General features: G+C 35.1%; 1 protein-coding gene across 1 annotated transcript in view; it reads left to right on the forward strand.

Moving 5' to 3' along the window:
- BIOF (biotin F) overlaps nucleotides 1-15,556 on the forward strand; it is a 225,874-nt gene that overhangs the window by 79,493 nt on the left and 130,825 nt on the right. Inside the window, exons 4-5 of the mRNA XM_089798013.1 lie at nucleotides 13,154-13,392; nucleotides 13,501-13,542. Coding sequence (XP_089654139.1) covers nucleotides 13,154-13,392; nucleotides 13,501-13,542 — 281 coding nt within the window. The remainder of the gene's footprint in view (nucleotides 1-13,153; nucleotides 13,393-13,500; nucleotides 13,543-15,556) is intronic.

Below are 15,556 nucleotides of genomic sequence, written 5' to 3' on the forward strand. Positions count from 1 at the left end.
AACACGAAATATTCAAACTTAGCTTAGAGAGAATACTAAGAATCAGTTGTTCATCTTTATTTTCAATTCCACATTGTTTTAACTATAGCCTTAGTGATTTCAATTTGGTGAAGAAATCCTGGATTGTGTTGAAATTGCCTGGACTTGAATTAATTAGTTCATTTTCTAACATATGACCCCTCATTGAATCTTGTGTGCCAAATAGTGTTTCTAGCTTTGTCCATATTTCATTTGGTGTATCCAAAGACTCAATGTGAAATAGCAAGTCAGGAGAAACAAACAAACACAATGTTTCATATACCTCATCACATTTGTTAAACCACTTAGGCTTATCTTCATCTTTATCAGGTTCAGTTTCAAGTCCCATAGTTATTCTATTTAATCCAGCTTTCCTTAAGTATATTGTTATGCGTGATTTTCACTCAAAGTAATTGTATGGAGTTAGGATGGGCATATTTGTTTGATCCATGATAAAGAAATGCAGAGAAGAAATGCTAAAAAGAAGAGAACCCAGCCACGACAATGCGCCCCCGCCTTTTTTTACTCAATTAAAGAACCTTCCAAAGAAATATGATTTCGCACTTTATTTTAGTGCATTTACAATTGCCACTAGCAAGAAATACTAAGTGGTCTTGATTTCAATACATTACAAAAACCCTCACGAAGGGCATATGCTGAAAGTGAAACTTGGGCACAATACTCAAGGAAAAAAATAGCACCACTGCGATCTACTTGAAAAATCATGCACTTTTAAAAAAAGAATCACCTCGATACGAGGTCGTATGAGAAAGTTATGATCCTCTGAAGTTTTCAAAACAAGAATTGTGCAAAGTCACCGCCGAGAATCTGCAAATTTTGAAAAAAATATGCATGAAAATCAAAAAATGACTGCACTAGTGGATAGAGCACAAAAAAATAGCCAAGATCATAACAATAATTGTTAAAATCGGAGTTCGTATGAGCAAGAACGAGGCATTTGAAAACTGCATTCAAAAGTGCGACTACAATGGAGAGGGGTACGGCTGTAGCTTTCTGCGCTCGATTCTGCAATATATATATAGAGTGCATGCAAAAACTAAAAGATACCCAGATGGTTTTTTGGGGCTGCGAACAAAACCCAAAAAGCGTTTTTCTTGCTGATGTAGAGAAGATGTAGCAGTAGTGTAAATTAGATACCTTTAACAACAAAAAACGGCCCCAACAATCAAAAAACGACCCCAACAACCAAAAGACGTCATGAAAGGATTGAATTAGCTACCTAAGTCAATAAATGGCATGCTGGAACTTGCAATATTGATTGAAAACACCAATTATGCAAGTTGGTTGTTAGATTTGAGATTGAAACCCCAGTTTTGCAACTTGTATGACGATCTTTGATCTCGGTGAAATGAAAGCCAAATTTGGCTTTCTCAAACTTGTTGGACGCGTTGGAACAACAAAGAATGTTGCCAATATAACCAAAAATGCTGCAATCACTCAGAGATTAAAATCGTTTTTGACAAACTTTTCTGATTCTCAAGATCATCCGAAGATGCGAGAGAAGAGCATATTGGGTTTTTCAAAAACTTACAATAAGATTTATTAGCCCCTATTGAATCTCTCAAATAAGGAAACTAAAATCTACTCTTGCACGTAGAAAAGCTCTGATACCATGTTAGAATTTGAAAAGATTAATAACCCAAAAAACTAGTGCAAAGAATATATCTAAACTATGAATGCAAATGATACAAAATCAAAATAGCAACACAGAGTTAGTGTCCAAGAGAGTAATGCAAATGCTAGAAGCAAAATAGCATTAAGAGGATGCAAAAACAAGAGATACAAGTACAAGCCAGGTAGCATGCTTATATAGGCTAGGAAGAGGGAGGAGGTGGCAACATCGACCAATGAGGAGCAACCATCTATCGGACTAAAGATAGCAAAGCATCTTCCCAAGATAGCTAATGGATGCTCACATATAGGAAGGTGACACCTTGCAACCATTCACCTAATAAGACATGCTTTAATAACCTAAGCGAGATTATTAAAAGTGTAGGAAAAACCTAGCAATATAGGGAAAAATAAAAAACTACACTAACATATATTCCTTTGCTAAACTGCTTCTCGGGCTCCCATTGAGGCTACTACGTATGTATTCTTCTTCATTTGAAGTTTTTGCCATTGGGGATTGCTTTTTGCTAAAACAAGATATCGTAGCTGATCTTAGACTGAAATAACATCCTGTAGTGCTTTTACGATCAACATAAGTGCCTGCCCAGTTTGACTTTGAATACCCTTGTAGTTTTTTTTCAACTTGGACATACTTCAACCCGAATCCAATGGTTCCACGCAGATATCTCAAGATGTGTTTGGTAGCCATGAGGTGAATTTTATTAGGTTCACACATGAATTGACTCAATGCATTTGTTGCATAATAGATGTCAGGACGAGTGTTCACCAAATACATTAATGACCCAATTATTTGTTTGTAGTGTGTGGGATTTGCAAGTTTGGATTCAGTTGATCACTTCTAAGGTTATGAAAGTTTGTTTCTATTGGTATAGATAATGATATGTAGTCCATCATTCTGAATTTGTTCAGAATGTCAATAGTATATTACCCTTGATTTAGAAAAATATAGTTCTTTTGCCATACTTCTAATCTCAAAAAATAGTGTACGAGACCTTGATTTTTCATCTCAAATTTAGATGCATTATCTTGTTTACATTTTGTAATGAGATGTTCTTCTTTGTTATTAGTGAATTGTCTACATAGAGCACAAGAATGATCATGTCATCACTTGATACTTTGAATTATATATTTGGATCTGCTTCATTTTTGGAGTAGCCTAGTTTGATGAGATATCTATCTATCCTTTCGTACCATGCCCTGGGGGCTTGTTTAAGACCATAAAGAGCTTTTGTCAATTTACATACTTGAGTGTTTTTGTCATGGATGTCAAAACCTTCGAGTTGTTCTAGGTATACTTCTTCATCAATAACACCATTTAAGCATGCGGTCTTTACGGCCATTTGATATATATTCCATCCTTTAGATGTTGCAATGACAATTATAGTCCTCAAGGAGGTATATCATGCAATAGGAGAAAATGTTTCTTCATAATCAATTTCAGCCTTTTGGGAGAACCCTCTAGCAATAAATGTAGCCTTATATTTTTCAATACTTCCGTTCGGTGCATGGTTAATTTTGAATAGCCATTTAGAGGAGACAATTGATTTATTCTTAGGTCTAGGTATGATGTCCAAAACATCATTTTTCAATATAGATTGATATTCCTCAATCATCGCATCTTTCTAGGCTTGTGATGTTAGGGTCTCTTTAACATTGGTGGTTCGGATTTTGAGAGCTCACTTACAAGTGCAACATAGCATGAAATGTTTCTTGTTTTCTTACTTTCTCTAAAGATTTCTTTAGGGGCTACATTATTTTCTTCAATCATCTTCCTTGCCCATTGTGGTCTTTTCTTGTTGTTTGGGATTTCAGTATTTTTAGGATTAAATGATATAGATTTATGATCTCTTGAACAATTCTCCCATAGAATTTCTATAGTGGGGTTGTCGTCTAGTTCAATAGTTGAATCATCATTTGATTCTTCAATTTTCTTAGAAAGTTTATATGCAACATCTTCAAATTTAACATCCTTGCTGATTCCAATAGTCCTTTGCCCTAGAATATATATCCTGTAGCGTTTAGAGGTCTCACTGTAGCCAACAAATATGCCTTTCCTTCCGGATGGATCTAATTTGAACCTCTTTTTTTTGGGATGTGAATATAGAACAAGATATCCAAAAATTCTTAAGTGACTTACGTCTGGTTTGACTCTAGAGAAGGCTTCTTCAGGTGTCATGTTTTTCAAGATTGAATGAGGACATTTGTTTTGGATGTACACTGTTGTGTTTGAGGCTTCAACCCAGAATGATATGTAAAGATTTTGATCATGCATCATGGCTTTAGCGGCTTCAATGATGGCTCTGTTTTTCATTTTTGCTACTCCATTCTATTGCGGATTATAAGGTATTGTTACTTCCTCTTAATCTCAATAGAGATGTATAATTCTTTAAAGTTTTAAAAAATGTATTCACCCCCATTGTTAGATCTTAGGGTCTTAACTTCTTTCCAATTTGATTTTCTATAGTGGGTTTGTCGTCTAGTTCAATAGTTGAATCATCATTTGATTCTTCAATTTTCTTAGAAAGTTTATATGCAACATCTTCAAATTTAACATCCTTGTTGATTCCAATAGGCCTTTGCCCTAGAATATATATCTTGTAGCCTTTAGAGGTCTCATTGTAGCCAACAAATATGCTTTTCCTTCCGGATGGATCTAATTTGAACCTCTTTTTTTTGGGGATGTGAATATATAACAAGATATCCAAAAATTCTTAAGTGACTTACGTCTGGTCTGACTCCAGAGAAGGCTTCTTCAGGTGTCATGTTTTTCAAGATTGAATGAGGACATTTGTTTCAGATGTACACTGTTGTGTTTGAGGCTTCAACCCAGAATGATATGTAAAGATTTTGATTATGCATCATGGCTTTAGCGGCTTCAATGATTGTTCTGTTTTTCATTTTTGCTACTCCATTCTATTGCGGATTATAAGGTATTGTTACTCCCTCTTAATCTCAATAGAGATTTATAATTCTTTAAAGTTTTAAAAAATGTATTCACCCCCATTGTTAGATCTTAGGGTCTTAACTTCTTTCCAGTTTGATTTTCAACTAGTGCTTTGAACTTTTTGAATTTTAATAAAACTTCATTTTGAGTTTTTGAGTTTTAGGAAATAGATCTAGTTTTTTCTGTAGTAGTCATCGATAAAGGTTACATAGTACCAAAAACCCCCCCAATGACGGTGTTGACATAGGACCACACAAGTTAGTGTGAATAAGTTACAAGCATAGTTTTTGATATTTGTTCATTGTGTGGAAAGAATCCTTTGGTATTCTTTTCTAAAGCACATCCCTTGGAGATTTCAATATGATCAAATTTTAGACTAGGTATGCTTGTAACAATCTTTTCTATAAAGGGTAGGGCACAAAAATAGAGATGGCCTAGCCTTCTTTGCCAAATTTCATTTTAGTTGGAGACTTCATGACTTAAAGCTAGGTTTTGAGAGTTGCAAAGTTTGTATGGACTACCATCTCTGAAACCTATAGTGATGGCATTCTTAATATTGGAATTCTTGGGCCAAGATAGAACTTTATCTTTTGGAAAGGTACGATATCCTTGGTCTGCTAGACTAGAAATGAAGACCAAATTCCTTTTGATGCCATGTAAATATAGTACATCTTTTAGTTACAAAGTAACTCGGGTTTTGAATTGTATTGAACAAGTCTCGATTCCTTCATTGAATAGGTGGAGTCATCCCCTATTGTGACTTCTTTAGTGGAGTGACCTTCAAAGGTCTCAAATTGGTCTTTGAGTCCAATTATTTGTTGAGATGCTACACTATCTATTATCCAAGTATTCTTGTTAGTGTTTTGGTCACTTGATAAGGCTAAAATAATAGTGACTTTTCTTCCTTGACTTTAGATAGGGCAGCTTGAATTTTCTTTCTTTCTGGACAACATTTGTGAGTGTGTCCAAATTTATTACTCTTGTAGCATTGAGCTTTAGACATGTCTATTTTCTTGTATGTTTGATTACTATTTGCCCTTTTTCGTTTGAAATGACAAAGATCCAATCATAGTGACAAAACTTACAACAAGATTAGATATGAGAAATACTGAGTGAGAGACCTGCATGATCTCTCTAACCGACAATGGGTCTCCATCCATTGCCTCCAAGCTCAAGGGTGTTTGTCGTCAAACCCATTGAAAGTTGAAGCTTCCCTATTCTCTGAGATAACAATAGTCAAATCATAAGCCAAGCATAACCCAAATGAGCTTCCCTTTATTTCTTTAAGAGCATCCCCGTGACTTCATTTTCCAACTCTTGTCTTTTTGTCTTTCTTCTCTTTTGTTCCTTTTTAAACCTCTTTTATGTAATATCCTGAGCTAGGCATTTTCCGCATTTTTTTCTCAAAACACAATACAAAAATTTAACAACAGATTTGCATGTAAAAATTTTTCATTCATTCAGCAAATACCAATATCCAATTGAAAATATGCGTTCCAAAAATAATATTGCTTTACAATCCCACAACAAACAATGGAATAACCCATCCTAGACACAAAAATACAGGCATATTGGTAATATGAAAAGAAATGTTTAAGCACAAGTGAGATACCTATGTGATATCTCCAACAAGACTATTTTTGTCCTTTGCCTCCGAGCTCGAGGGTTTTTGTCCTCAAACTAGCTGAAAGCTTCCCAAAAAACTCTCCAAGAGAGAAAATGAAATCCCAATCACAAAACCAAGCATGCTGAATTTTCCTTCATTTAAACCCAAATAGGTGACTCTTCATATTCCCATCTCTGTTTCCTTATTTCATTTTTAAAATAATACTTTTTCCCACTAAGAAAATAAAGTTCCCAAAATAATAAGTGACATTTAATAGTCTGAACTTAATTTATAGTCACTTTACTAATTAATCAATTCAATCTTTAGGCATTAAAATCTTTGATTAGATGGAATCAAATATGCATGTGCGATAGCTTGTTGGAAAGGTCTCGGCGAGATGCCCCTAATCTAACCTTGAAATGCCAAAATTGTTGAGCCTGCTGACTTACTAAAATAGTAATTTTCCAAAAATCATGGTGAAACAACCTAATTGGCCAACAACTGAAAGTGCCTTGACCAAAAATTGAACTGCTCCCAAAGGATACTCGGTTAGCCCACGGGAGCAAGGCAAAACAGTTAACAACACAACAATCCACATTTGCATGTTGGAATCAAATGTCTGTATCCCAAATTTGCCTCAAAGTTGATGCTTTGTCCAATTCTTGCACCACACTGGTGTAAAAATCTATAACCCCAAAATTGTGAAGCAATGCAACATGAACCCAAACCCCAATTAGTTGAATGCAAAGATCCCAAAACGTCTCTGATGTATACTCAATCGTAGTAACCTGCCATGCTTTGCTATCATAAAAGGAAATTGGCTCTATCTAATTTAGTACCTCACCCCAACTATAACTACATACACCTCTGATATCAAGGGTGGCGAAAGCTCAACAATATACCAATCTCTATCAAGAAAGGATTGCAACTCCCAACTCCTTGATCTATAACCACCCATGTGAATCCTCCATCCGGGTCCTAAGTGAAGACCTGTGTGGTGTCCCTAATGTCTCTAACTAGCTTTTATAATACATGCGCCAATGAAGGGGATAATAATTGCCCAATTGACACAATCATCATGCCACCATGCTAGAAACAATGGAATAATCCAACAATCATGTCATAGGGATGAACAACTCTGTAGAGAACGACTCATAAAACCAACTTGTTACACCTCCTTCAACTCTGCAAGAATATATACCATCTCAACTATCCAATTCAGCAATATTCATATGGAACTAAAAAAGGACATAGCAAGGGTATCGGTATAAGATTATATAATAACACGATCAAAACTTACAAGAGTGATTTAGTGATTTCTTACAATTAATGATAAATTCTTCCAGAATATTGAATTTGTTGAGATCAATAGAAAGAAGATATAAACTAATCCAAGTAACTACTAATAAGAGGGCAAAACAATGCATTATGTCCTAGAGGGAAATAAGGTAGAGAGCTAACCTCTCCGAAGGACTTTGCAAGATATTCTATAATTGAATGTTCTTAAGGAAGCGAGATAGAGAATCGAGTATTCTTTGAAGGAACCGGTATATATTGTTAAGGATAAAAAAAACACACGTGTATTTAAGGATGGATACACCCAAAGCGGGTATCCATAATGCCTAGGATTAGTATAAACTCTCTCCTAGGAAGGGTGGATATATCAAGATTGATTATCCATAAGGTCTTAACGAGAGGAATTAATGTGAGGAAATGCTGCTAAGTGGAGAGCTATTCTATTTATTAAAGCCCTAGGAAGCACTCCCCTAGGAACTAAGCATCTGATCATAACCTCTCCTTAATAAAGACATTAAATTGGGAATTAAGATCTTATATTTAAATACTTACAAGATTGAATAATATTTTAATACATATTTTGGAGTACTTATATATGATGCAGGTTTATCAGACAAGAAGCTAGTCACCACCAACTCGGGTAGTAGAGACAACAATCTAAACTTCAAGTGTATGGTTAAGAATATTGCAAATAATTGAATTTAGTGAAACATCTCCTTGATCTTGGCTTATTTCAAATTATAGGAAGGAATTTAGCAAAGCTTTAGAATGTGTATGCTCTGTGTCTACATTGTGTCTTCATGCATTAATGTGTTTACTTCGTGTCTTTATGTACTCATGTCTATATTTTGTGTATGCTTTGTATCTTTATATGTCCTCGTACATATTTCTTGTATATATTATCATACTTTCGCATTTTGGATCTCCAAATGATTGTCTTGTTCCCAGTTAAGAGTAGGCACCCAACTATGCTCTGATTATGGGGGAACCACTAGGGCACCCCACTATGAAGCATAAATTACATCTTTAGAGGCCTAGGATGAGATAAAGTCTCTCCCAAGGATTAATTAGAGATGAATAATCCTAAAGGGATATCCATATAGGCTTTACCATAAATTATAAAGGATGAATGCTTCCAAAAAGGGTATCCATAAGGTTTGGGAAGAGATAATGTCTCTCTTAAGGATTTAAGGATAACTCATCGAGACTCATCATGGAAGGAGGTAGTGATTAAACAGGAGCTAGATAGTGCTACTATAAATCAAGATAAGTTTTCACTTTTGAATTGTTTTTAAAGATTTTTTTATTAAATAGTATGCTGAAATATTTTCAAGTTAATAAATTTCTCTTTATTAATATATTATAGTTTTGACCTTAGGCTGGGGTCCCACGAGCACCCGCTTGCTTAAAAATAGAGTGGGTGCCGTTGAGCTTTTTTAAGATCATTTAAAGGGGAGTGGTCCCATGAATTTTAGATATAAATCTGCTTAAAAAAATTAGCTTCTAAATTCAAGGAAGTGGGTGGTCCCATGAATTTGAAAATGAAATCAGCTAAAAATTCTAAATTTATGATAATATAAATTGTTCTTTTTCGATTTTTTGGCCGGATTATTTCACTTTGGAGGGAAAATGAAGGGTAGGTTCTTGCTAAGTGGCAGAATTCTTCCCTAAGTTGGTGGGGCTATTTCTAGCCCCACCCTGTTTTCATCGGCTCAACTAGAAAGTAGGGGCTCCTAGTTAATAGGAAAATATTCAAAATTAAGCTTTAGTCCCCCCGAAAAATAATCATGGGACCTCCAACTCCTTAAATATAAAGCCCAAGCCCCCTCCATGGGATCCCTGCCTTAGTTGAAATTGTCATTTTAGGATCAAAGTTGCATGAAGGATCCAATTGTTTCAGGACAAGCAATTTGAGGAATGACCGATTGTAATGTCCCCCATTATAAAGATGAATTTAATAAATAATATTGAATAATAAATAAATATTATAAGCATATTTAAGTATAAAATATATTATCATCAAACTGATAATTTGATATAATGAAAACATAAAAAACTAATTTATTTAATAATAAAGAAATAATATATTAAAATATAAATAGATCTATCAAAAATACATTTTGATTGGATATCAGCATTGTATGCCAACACTTTCATTGGAAGGTTTGAATTGGTTGAGGACAAGCAATCCGAGGAAGGGTGGAGTGTCATGTCCCCCGCTTTCCTAGATTAGAATTTAAGAAATAAGTTGATAAAATAATATTTGTAAGAATAAATTATATAATTGAAATAATAAGAGAATGATAAGATATAAATAAATATTAAATAATGAACATAATAATATAATTGCATAAATCATTATATAATAATATAATATATTACATTAATACATTAGAACATCAAATATATGATGATCTTTGAATTATTATAATACTAAAGGAATATGTTATTAAATAATATTATTAATAAATGAAAATTATATATATATATATATATATATATATATGAGTGATGCAATTAGGAATACCAATATTAATCAATAATCAAAATATTATAGATAGATATTCATATGTTATAATATATTTATATGTTAATACAAATGCATATTTGATTTTAATTTTAAATTTTTTTTTTGATGGACGTCATCCACAAACAAGTTTTAAGTACCCGATACGGGCCCACGTGTGCCTGAAACCTCTTCAGCTAAGAGCCAAGGACTAAGAAGCATCCACGCTGCCAAATTCGCCTAGGGCACGATCTTGGCCTCATCCCTTATGATGTCTTTGGGCCTTGCACTCAGCAAGACTTGATCCCTAATTGGCTTTTTGTGAGCCATTCAACTTCACCAGTAGACCAAGGGCCCATTGACAATTTTAATTTTTAATTATATGTGACTCTAAGAATAGTCAAGACCGGTCAGGAAAGTGGTATATATAGAGTATGGAGAAGGACTAATGAATATATCAGAAAAGATGGGAGATTCAGATTAATAGTTGGAGGGCAGACTGTTTGCACCCTATTAGGGGAAGATAATAGGTGGCAACGCTAAATAGACAGTCCTGTCAGCAGAAAAGGAAGAGAGACAGTCAGATACAAAGTGGATAAGAGAAACGAAAAAAAAGACATTCATGGTGCCAAAGATCACATACATCAGAGGCAAGGAGAAAATAATAAAGACAAACAGTTACCAGTGCTGACTTGGCATAGCAAGGAGAATTGGCAAATAAACAAACCATGGACAAAGACAAGTGGGTATGATTCTATAACAAATTGGCGACTGAGAAAGATAAGACAACAACGAAAGAATTATATACCATGCTAGCACCGTTCAGAATAAAAAGACAAAACAGTGATTAGATGAATAGGTGGACAGACCAGTCAGCATTCCACTCAGCGAATTAATCATAACTAAGTAGAATGAAAGGCTGAGATTCATCCAACTCAGTGTCTGAAAAAGGGAGGATGAAGAACAGTAATCAAGACGCATTCATCAACGTCATCAACGTTGACACATTCAGTTGATATCTGGACCCTTGGTCTGCATACTTATAGAACAAACAATCCTTGAATTTATGAGAAGTGGCATACTGAGAAAGAGATATCAATCATTGATCATTTGTTGAGCAGTAGCCTTTGAAGTCAGCAACACATAGATATCCATTAATCCAATATAATTGAATACAAGAAATAGTCACATAGACACCAGAGAAAATCAGACCATATTGTTATAAGAGATTAAGAATAAATTGATAAATATGTTCCTGTTGGTATATCCGATAAGGCTAATATCATGAGTGAGGGAATTAAGATAATCTTCCATTTGTATTGGGTAAGTAGTGAACTCTATCTATGTTTTCTTGGAACAATAACAAATACACCTTCCATATTAACATTTACACTGTAACACCATAATCAGAAGTCTATGTCAATGGATAAATAAAATTGTTTGAAGCAAGTTCCTGGATTACATGATAGTTGTCCTTATTTTCTGGCTCGACTACAAGTGGTCATCACAGGTTGTAATGTTGCTGTCTTTCCTGTCTGTTATGCATGCTTTCTGGAACCCTTATCCCCTTGTATTAGCTGCTAGTTTTGTCTGTTGATGCCATTTCACTGATGGATTTAATTGAGTTTCGTTCATTGTTCATTAGCTTGGTCTTTCCTTGTTCCATTTTGGCTGTTTATGATGGGGTTTCTCATGCTTGTGGCACACCCATGTCAAACATCCATGCTTGTAGCAGGCTCTGAGATTGGATGGGATATTTTCATAGTTGGTTGGTTGGTTCCATTCAATTCATTCCACCTCAAGAATAGCTGTTTTGGGTGGGTAGCAGGTTTTCAAGATCTATGTTTACACAGACAGGGCATTTTTCAGCTCCCTAGGTTTGCAATCATTCCTGAAGTTGTGATATATCCTATGAATATTTCATAAACTAACAATAGGTTTTGAATCTCTGATTTCTTTTCCATTTTGGAAGCAAAGACGACCATGATAGTTGTTAGGCACTAATAGGAAGATTTACAAGTCCAACTGGCTTCAAGTTTACACACACTGAAGCTCCCATGTTTTTTAATTAAAAGCTTCCTCAATATGGAAAATCAAGGCATATTCTTCGGGCAACTAGAAATGGATCCAGCTGATTTTAAGATTTCCTTTACCCAAGCTCCAAGTTTTGGGTCGAGGAGAGCACCTATGAAATGGTATACTGGGGTATTTTCTTTGAGCAGCAATAAAAGTCTTCCATTTTCAACATGCAAAAAGAGACCTCTGGAGGGTTGTCCATCTTGTGTTAGAACCTTTTGTCATTTTGTTTTGGATGGGAAAATGGCCCTGGATATAGTATGATAGGCATGCCGCTTGATGATCCCTTCAGCCCTAAATAAATGAGGGTATATTGACTTTTTGACAATAGCAGCTTTAATATGATGGTTATGAGTTAGGATTTGCAGGTTCATAGGAAGGTGATAAAAGATTGAATAAGATATCTTAGCTTTAGCCCGGTCTAGTTGATGTGTTTGTGTGCGGGGATAGTTCTTGATAAAACTGGGAAGACCCTTTTGCAGATCCGAGTATATTGTTAAACAACTACTACTTCGAAGGTGTGATTAATTATAGAGGTTGATGAGATATGGTTATATGAAGCTTTGGTATTTAATCCCTTCAACTCTAGCATGATTTATGGAATGCTTCTTGAAAATAGCATCTTTGGTCTGAGTTCTATGGATTAGGATTGGCAGATTCAGAGCAAGGCAATATTATGGTTGAGATTTGGTCCACATTATTCAACGTGTGTGTATAATGGAATTTATGGATTCTTCTTTTAGTTTCTTACAGTTTTTAGTCATCCATTGTGATTCCCCTTTTATCTGTTATAGAATGTTATAAACTCAAATCTTTGTTAATTTGGACTAGACAGTTGTCTCTAGCTTCTTGTATATGACCTGACAAATAAACACATATTTTTCTTCTTATGATAATTGCTAGTTATGTATCTCTCGCATAATCTTATTTAATGGTTTGGAAAGCATGAACCTCAACTAGCTTGAATGCTGCCCTATTTCTGAATCATTCCATGATATGATTTACAACATCTTCTATCAAAGATAGCTGATTTTGGGTTGTGGGTTTTGTTCAGGATTCCTTACTGTGTCCTACAGGTTTTGCTGCAAATATGGTAGTGATGACATCGCTTGGAAGTATCAGTTCCCTGTTATCTCTCAATGGTAGACCGATGACAGATGAAAAAGTTGCTATTTTTTCTGATGCTTTAAATCATGCATCAATTATTGATGGCATTCGTCTTTCTGAGAGGCAGAGGGAAGCAGAGTCTTTTGTATATAGACATTGTGACATGTCCCATCTTGATGAGTTGTTGTAAGCTTTTCACTGAATTTGTTTGCCTTAAACAGTTGTGTTTGTTTGCATGCAGATCATTATTTCCTAAAACCATTGGTTATCTTATGTTTGTTCTCACTATTGCAGGTCATGCTGTAAGCTTAAGAAGAAAGTTGTTGTCTCGGACAGGTTAGCTATTTAGTAGCCCTGCCAATTTCTGATTGACCTGTGGAAAATGTACTCCAGTGTTACTGAATGCAAGAGAACATTAAACTACTTAACTTCCTTTGTTATCTCAAACTGTGTTGTCATAAGCAATAATTTACTGGCCAAAGGGGAACTGATTAGCATTTTTAGAGAACTAGTTTAACTTTCAAATATATCAGGCAATTTAATCTAGAGAAGAGCCAAAAAAATAATAATTAGAATTCTTAACAGAGAAGAGGAATAAAGAAAGATATCCTTCTATAAACTTTTGACAGAGTATGTATTTATCTATTTAAAAAGACGTAACGGTTATGAACAAGCTGCATGGACATCAAATACATCTCTCAACAAAAGCACCTATTTATATTTTTGATTAAGATCTATCATAAATGCAGAAGGCTCTAGTGGATATGTTTTCTTCATCACAAACATGGAAGGCTCTAGTGGATAGGCTTTTTCCATCATAAATGCAGAGGCTCTTCGTGACAGGGTTTCGATGATGCTGGGTTTTTAGGAGAGGCAGTGATGCGAAGAGGAGTGCAATTTGAGGTCAGTATGGGTGGGTTTATGGAAAACCAAACGTATACCTTTCTCATCATGTTTTCTATAAATGCTTGCACACCAGTCAGTATGGGTGGGGTTATGGAAAACCAAATGTATACCTTTCTTATCGTGTTTTCTATAAATGCATGCACACCAGCCTCTTCATGCACTCTTCTCATCACCACCCCTCCCAAAAAATCAGCATCATGAAAACACTAACCACAAGAGCCTTCTACATTTGTGGTGAAGAACTGCACGAAGAGTCGTCATATCTCCACAACCTACAAAGTCTTCATTTTGAATGGTTACACCGACAAGTTCAAATCTTCAACAAAATCAGTTCTAATTTTATATCCAAACCCATTTCTGCCCAACCCTCTTGCACTCCTATGGCTTTCCTTGTGTACATTGAAGGCATATCCCACAAAATTTCCAAAATCCTTGTTATAAAGGGCCTTTAATGCATCTTCAAACCTTTCTCAAATCTAAGAATCACATTCCTATGAAAAACCCTAGGGATATTTGTCTCGAGTCCAATGTCTATCAATTGGTTTGTTCTTGTGGCATTCCCTATATTGGGGAAATTCTCTGGTCTTTCAGAACCAAAATCAAGGAACACATGACCAACATTAGACTTGATCATTCGCTTAAATTGGACCTTGCTGACCACTCCATAAAACACCAACAAGTTCAAAATCTTAACAAGACCAGATATAATTTTATATTCAAACTGATTTCTGCCCAACCTCTTGCATTCCCATGGCTTCCCTTCTGTACATTGAAGACATCTTCCACAGAATATCCAAAATGCTTCCTATTAAGGGCCTTCAATGCATCTTGAAATCTTTCTCAACTCTAAGAAATCACATCCCTCCTATTAAAGACAACTTGAATAGTTACACCATCAAGTTTAAATCCTTTAACAAAACCAGATCTAATTCTATATCCAAACTCATTTTTGCCCAACCCTCTTGCACTCCTGTGGCTTCTTTTCTATACTTTCAAGGCATCTCCCACAAAATATCCAAAATCCTTCTTATAAAGAGCCTTCAATGCATCTTCAAACCTTTGTCAACTCCAAGAAATCACATCCCTCTTGTTAAAGACCCTAGGGACATTTGTCTCAAGTCCAATGTCTACAATTTGGCTTGTTCTTTTGGCATTCCCTATATTGGGGAAATTGATTGGTCTTTTTGAACAAAATCAAGGAACACATGACCAACATTAGACATGATTGTTTGCTTAAATTAGCCCTTGCCAACCACTCTATGAAATACCATATCTGCTTAGAAAACATGTGAATCCTTTCCTAAGAAGATAACCTCTTTAACAAGAAGCTCAATAAAGCCATTGAAATCCACATCAACCCTTCTAACCTCAATCGGCATGAGTGATAGCAACTAAGTTTTTTATGGCTTCCTTTTTAATATAAGCTTTGAATCACCACCTCTTA

The sequence above is a fragment of the Cupressus sempervirens genome, chromosome 8, assembly GCF_028749045.1.
Source record: "Cupressus sempervirens isolate cs-2001-9-10 chromosome 8, ASM2874904v1, whole genome shotgun sequence".
NCBI classification, from domain to species: Eukaryota; Viridiplantae; Streptophyta; class Pinopsida; order Cupressales; family Cupressaceae; genus Cupressus; species Cupressus sempervirens.